General features: G+C 41.3%; 1 protein-coding gene across 1 annotated transcript; it reads left to right on the top strand.

Moving 5' to 3' along the window:
- The first annotated feature begins 1,567 nt into the window (after positions 1-1,567).
- On the top strand, positions 1,568-3,046 carry LOC103852265. The gene has a single exon (XM_009129178.1). It carries the CDS (start codon positions 1,568-1,570, stop codon positions 3,044-3,046), a length of 1,479 nt encoding a protein of 492 aa, XP_009127426.1.
- Positions 3,047-6,584: the final 3,538 nt, after the last annotated feature.

Here is a 6,584-nt window from a genome sequence, read left to right as displayed (position 1 = left end):
ATTCATAATATAATTTGTTATACTTACACATTTTCTGTATATTCATGGTTTAGAGACTCGATTACGGATTATCATTTCCTATAGCCTATATATTCATGGTTTCAATATGTTGTAAAATAGCAGAAAATGAGTTTTTTTAATGAAATTTGTAGGTTGTGATTTTTTTATTGCAACAATATATGCAAGAACATATATCAAAAAGATATGAAAAACAGGATGTTATATTTGTTATAACATGTTGAAATAGAAATAAATCTCGGATTAATTGATATATACGACCAATTAAAAATTGTGTAACCTTTCCAGATCGAAGTGTTTTAACTTCTTCAACAATGGAGATTTTCAAAAAACATTTATAAAAATGAATCTAAATATTTATAATATCATATCGTGCACTTAAAGAAGATTTTAGCAGTTGTAACAATACAAAGATTTGTAAATACGTTTTATGCCCTAGAAGATTCTAAATCCTTAAACCAATGCCCAAATATTTATAAATATAGACATAACCATTGGACAAACCAACCAAAAACAATACTTCTTAAGGTATCTTTCACCAAGCTTTGAGTTCCAGAGAAGTTAATCATTTAACCCCTCATGGATGTAACTAGTGAGACAGACACAAAGCTTGTTAGAATTAGGAATAACGCGAAAGTTTCAGAGAAGAAATAGTTCGTGGACCGTGAGCTGCTAAACGATCTTGGAATAGCTTGTTGCCACAATAAATGGCTAATGAAGATCACATTTTTATGGAAACATAAGGCTTTACGTTCTCCTATTAGCGAACTTGGCACCAAATTTGCCTCTCCTCCATTTTACCCATATCATAATCATCCATAAGGAACTTACAATAGATTGATTTCAATTCGACTTGAAATGAGACTAGATTAACCGGGGCTTCTAGCTCTAGTGGTAAAGGGCTTACAGCTGTGAGTACCGCCACCTGGGTTCGAATCCCGGCCACTGGGGAATTAACATTTCGGCATCGCCAGGGACAGAGGACCGACACGTGGCAACACGTGACTAGTCTGGATCACTTCTGTGAGGCCAGGATACCTCTGTATAATTCAAAAAAAAAAAAAAAAAAAAAAAAAAAAAGAAATGAGACTAGACTTTCATAACAATTTTGTTTTATAAATAAATAAAATGACATGTTTGCCATGTTTTAAAAATTGATTGTATTAATCTAGACTTTCATAACAATTTTGTTTTGTTAATAAATAAAATTCACATTTTAAGAAAAAAACAAAAACAAAAAGGCTGTTTAAAGAGGACCCTCTTTCGTTTAGAGAGAAGAGGGAGAATATCGCCTCGTAAGTCACCCCAAGTGGGCTTTAGGTTTTTATCCGTTGGGTAATAAGTTGTTATCGCTTGGTTATTTGCGATTATCTTTCTGAAACACGTTTGGTTAAGAATTTGTCAACGCTTTTGGGTGTTTTCGAGGTATATCCTGCCTGCTTTATTCAAATCTCATCTGTTTCTCTTCCTGTTCTTCAAACATTGAAGTTTAGAGAAATAAGTGGGTGAGCATTGACTGAAGAGTAGCGAGATTTAAAAGCATTAAACCATGTCGCTTGCCATGGATAAAGCCTTAATGGCGTTATCTCTTGATGAGGAGGACGTTCCATTTACGATGCCAGATCTTCCTGAGTTTAGCTCAGCAGAAGAAAACAAACTCAGCTTGATGGGAAGACTTCTGAACCCGGACCGCCAAAAGATGTCTACTCTCATTATGAAGATGCCGAGGAAATGGCAGAAGGAGGGAAGGGTTAGAGGTATAGCGCTATCTCAAGAACGGTTCCAGTTCATATTCAAATATGAACACGACCTCTTAGACATTTTGGAGAGAGGTGTTCAAACGTTCGATGATTGGGTCATAGTGCTGGAGAGATGGGTAGAAAACCCGCCTGAGGATTTTCTTCAGTATATCCCGCTTTGGGTTCAGATGCGAGATATCCCAGTAAACTTCTACACCTCAGAGGCGCTCACTGCGCTAGGTGATCTGGTGGGGAAGACTGTGTTGGTGGCTTTTGACCCCTCTAGGCCTATTACACAGGATTACATTAGGGTTTTGGTGAAGTTCAACGTTGCTAATCCGCTACGTACATCGAAGGTGGTGACGTCGAAAGGAAAATCTTCGGTGGTGCGTTTTAGCTATGAGAAAGTTCAGAAGCGATGTTTCGAATGTCAGAGACTCAATCACGAAAAGGATCTCTGCCCTTTAATTGTGAGGAAAAGACAGGAAGAGTCTAAAGTCAGAAGGGAGAGGATTTCTGCAGAACTAGAGAAAAAGAAAAGAGTTATAGATGAGGATGACATTTTGTTTGGTGTTCTGGAGGAGGAACAAGTAAACATGAACTCTGCTACGGGAAGGTGTAAGATAGCTAAGGAAGTATTGGAGGAAATGAGAAGATATCTCTTGGCGGACACAGGGGAAAATCGTGAGGTTAAGATAGACAAGATTCAACGGTCGGTCAAGCTTGCAGAGAAGGATCCTCTGTCGCAGAGGCTTGCATTGAGATTGGAGTCAGCTCCTTTGTTTACTTCTGAGCTAAACAAAGGCAAAGGAATTGTGTTTGATTACTTGGAGAATAAGAAGGATGCTGAAGAGCTTAGTGTTCAGAGTAATCCCCACAAACTTATGGCGGCTTCGTTTCAAGCTCACTCGAGGCTCTCTCTGCGTTCTGCTCCGCAGGCTCTGAGACTTGAGAATGGAGAGGATAACATTGCGTCAGAAGGTTCCTTTTGTTCTAACTTTCCAACGGTGTTCAAGGCAGTAAAAGTTTCTAACTTTGCTCCTTGTTCTTCCGGGATCGTGAAAAACAAAGCAGCAGTGAGGAGAAGACCGCCTAAATCAACAAGGCAGAGAAGGATCAAGGTCCTTACTGATCAAGTAAAAGCACCGCCTGAAAACCAAAGAGAGGGCAAACAGTTGATGGGTAGTAAGAAGAGGAAGTGTTCAGTGGAGGAAGAGGAGATCAAAGCAACCAACAAGGCGGTATGCCTTAAGGCGATCCCAAATGAGGGATTGCCCCATTCCCAATGAGCTTCTTGAGCTGGAATTGTCAAGGCTTGGGGCGGCCTCAAGGCTTGACAATTCAACGACTGCGGGAGTTGCGTCAATACCACTTCCCGGAGATTCTCTTTTTAATGGAAACAAAGAAATGTCGGAATGTAGTTGTAGATTTACAAGTTTGGTTGGGATATGAGCGAGTTCACACTGTCAATCCTATTGGATACAGTGGAGGATTAGCAATTTTGTGGAAGAAAAATGTCAACCTTTGTATTAAAAGTTCGGATAAAAATATTGTGGATTGTCTTGTGAAATTTGGTGACTCTTCGTTCTTTTTGACTTGCGTCTATGGAGAGCCAGCTTCTGATGGTAAAAGCTTAGTTTGGAATCGGATCACCAGTTTGGGAATTGGGAGGTCTGAGCCTTGGGTGATCGTTGGAGATTTCAATGAAATTCTAAGTAATGATGAGAAGCTGGGTGGGCCGAGTAGACCGGAGGCGTCTTTCAAGTTCTTTGCGGAGATGTTGATGTCCTGTGAGATGGAAGAGTTAGACAGTAAAGGAAACAGATTCACGTGGGCGGGTCAGCGTTGGAAGAAGTATATTCAGTGTTGTCTTGATCGATGTTTTGGCAATAAAGCGTGGCGCACAAGGTTCCCTAATTCAAATCAAACCTTTTTGGATAAAAGGGGTTCTGACCACAGACCTGTATGGGTGAACCTTAGAGCAAGTTCAGATATTCAAAGGGGTCAGTTCCGGTTTGATAGGAGGCTTCTCCATCATCCTGATGCGATGAAAGAGGTGGAGTTGGCGTGGGGTAGAAACAGAGGTCTGTCTTCTGTAACGTTCAAGATCCGGAAGTGCAGGAAAGTGATGAGTGAATGGAAGAGAAAAAGAAGATTTAATGCGAAGGACAAGATTAAGTCGCTGCAAGAGAGATTGGAATGGTTCCAGTCCAAGCCTTACTCGTGCTGGTTTGTTATCCAGAACATCAAAAAGGAACTTATGCAAGCTTACAAAGAAGAGGAGATGTTTTGGAGGCAAAAAAGTAGAGAGAAATGGCTGAAACTAGGAGACAGAAATTCTAAGTTTTTTCACATGTCGGTTAAAGCTAACAGAGCGAGAACCTACTTAGTGAAGCTTAAAGACAAATTTGGGAGGGACCATTGGTCTGATGCTGCTAAAGGCGAAGTCGCTATCCAGTACTTCTCGGAACTATTTAAATCATCTAACCCCCCGTCGTATGATCCTGTGTTTCACAGTATGCTTCCGAAAGTCTCTCAATCTATGAACCAAAGTCTTACTTGTAAGTTTTCCAAGGAAGAGGTTCGGGAAGCAATCTTCTCGATCAATGCTGAGAGTGCTCCCGGTCCAGATGGTATGACGGGTTTGTTCTTTCAAAAATTTTGGGGTGTGATAGGGGATTCGGTCACTCAAGAGATTCAAGAGGTTTTTGAGAAAGGTGCCTTACCAGTTGACTGGAACTTCACGTACATCTGTCTTATTCCAAAGATTACAAATCCAGAGAACATGGCAGATTTGAGACCTATCAGCCTTTGCTCGGTTTTGTATAAGGCTGTTTCTAAGATACTGGTTAGGAGACTGCAACCGTTCTTGGGAGACTTGGTATCTTCTAATCAGTCAGCTTTTGTCAGCGAAAGATTAATCCAAGATAATATTGTGATAGCTCATGAAGCTGTTCATGCACTTAGGATGCATCCGAGGATTTCTTCTGAGTTTATGGCTGTGAAAACCGATATGTCGAAGGCCTATGATCGAGTGGAATGGAGTTACTTGAAGTCTTTATTAAAGGCGTTGGGGTTTGATGATCAGTGGATTTGTTGGGTGATGATGTGTGTTACCTCTGTCTCCTTTGCAGTACTAATTAATGATCAACCCTTCGGTTTAATCTCTCCTTCAAGAGGCTTGCGTCAGGGAGATCCTCTTTCCCCGTTTCTATTTGTATTATGCACGGAAGGCTTATCTCATCTGCTGAATGTGGCGGAAAGGAATGAAATGATCACGGGAATCAGCTTCTCGACAACAGGTCCTTCAGTGAGCCACCTGTTATTTGCTGATGACAGTTTGTTCTTGTGCCAAGCTTCAGTCCAACAGTGTAGAAATCTTAAAAAGATTTTGAATTTTTATGGAGAAGCAACTGGACAGTGCATTAATTATCAAAAGTCCTCTGTCTCTTTTGGGGGTCTGATTTTGGAGGAGGAAAAAGCGCAACTGAAAGACATCCTTGGCATTCATAACATTGGAGGCACAAGCAAATACCTTGGAATGCCGGAATGCTTCTCTGGGTCTAAGGTGGAGTTGCTCTCTTATCTTAAGGATCGAACGCATTGTAGGCTAAACAGTTGGTTTCTGCGCAAGTTATCTCAAGGTGGAAAAGAAGTGCTCCTTAAATCTACAGCAGCAGCCCTTCCTGTTTTTCCAATGTCTTGTTTCAGATTACCTAAAACGATCATAAAAAATCTGGAGAGCCTTATGGCAAATTACTGGTGGAATTCAGAAGCTCACGTGAACAAAATCCACTGGTCTTCCTGGGACAGACTCTGCCTTCCTAAAGCTCTCGGAGGAATTGGTTTTAAAGACTTGGAGAGTTTCAACCAAGCCTTGCTTGCCAAACAAGCTTGGAAACTGGTTAATAATCAAGAGTGTCTTATGACAAGGTTTCTCAAGAGCAGGTATTTCCCTAACTCTCACTTCTTAGAAGCCCCGGTTGGAGCTAGACCATCCTTCGCTTGGCGAAGCATCATTCATGGTAGGGAGCTTCTTCAGAAGGGGTTGAAAAAGAGTATAGGGAATGGAGGCGACACGAGAGTTTGGCTCGACAAATGGATAGATGATCCGGAGACGGGTTTGAGAGCTCCTTGGATCAAATGTATTACCTTTGATGTCAATCTTATGGTTAGAGATCTGATTGACTCAACGTCGAGGAAATGGAATGAGTCGGCGTTACAAGAGGTCTTTGTCCCTAGCGATGTGGAGCTGATACTCTCAAACCCACCATCGATATCTCATGAGGACTCTTTCACTTGGAGGCATAATAGGTCTGGTAATTTGACGGTGAAATCAGCTTACTGGTTAGCGAGGGATCAAAAGATTAAGGAATGCTGTCCTGAGGTGTTGGAGCTCCCATCTCTGAACCCCATTAAAGAAGAAGTTTGGAAAATCACCTCGCCCCCCAAGATTAAGATTTTTCTGTGGAAAGTCTTGAGTGAAGCACTGCCAGTGTCTGAGCTTATAATCAAGAGAGGTTTGCAGATTGATGAAAGATGCCAGTCGTGTGGCGTTGAGGGAGAATCTATTCTTCATGCTCTGTTCCAATGTGATCCAGCGAGACAAGTGTGGGCTTTATCTGGGATCCCTCATCCAAAGATTGGTTTTGATGAAGGAAGTCTGTTTGGAAACCTAAACTATCTGTTAAAGTTAAAAAACAGTAAACGTGGAGAGATAACAGTGAATAGAACATGGCCGTGGCTGTTATGGGGTATTTGGAAGAGCAGAAATGAATTGATCTTCAAGGGTAGAAGATGGTTACCGGAAGAGATTAAGGAGAAGGC

Source organism: Brassica rapa, chromosome A02 (assembly GCF_000309985.2).
Source record: "Brassica rapa cultivar Chiifu-401-42 chromosome A02, CAAS_Brap_v3.01, whole genome shotgun sequence".
NCBI classification, from domain to species: Eukaryota; Viridiplantae; Streptophyta; class Magnoliopsida; order Brassicales; family Brassicaceae; genus Brassica; species Brassica rapa.
The sequence above is the reverse complement of the archived record's forward strand: the minus strand, read 5'-3'. Positions and strand labels throughout refer to the sequence as shown.

What these genes read in the sequence shown, in the direction of transcription:
- LOC103852265 (XM_009129178.1), top strand. Translation starts at nt 1,568, where the DNA reads ATGTCGCTTGCCATGGATAAAGCCTTAATGGCGTTATCTCTTGATGAG.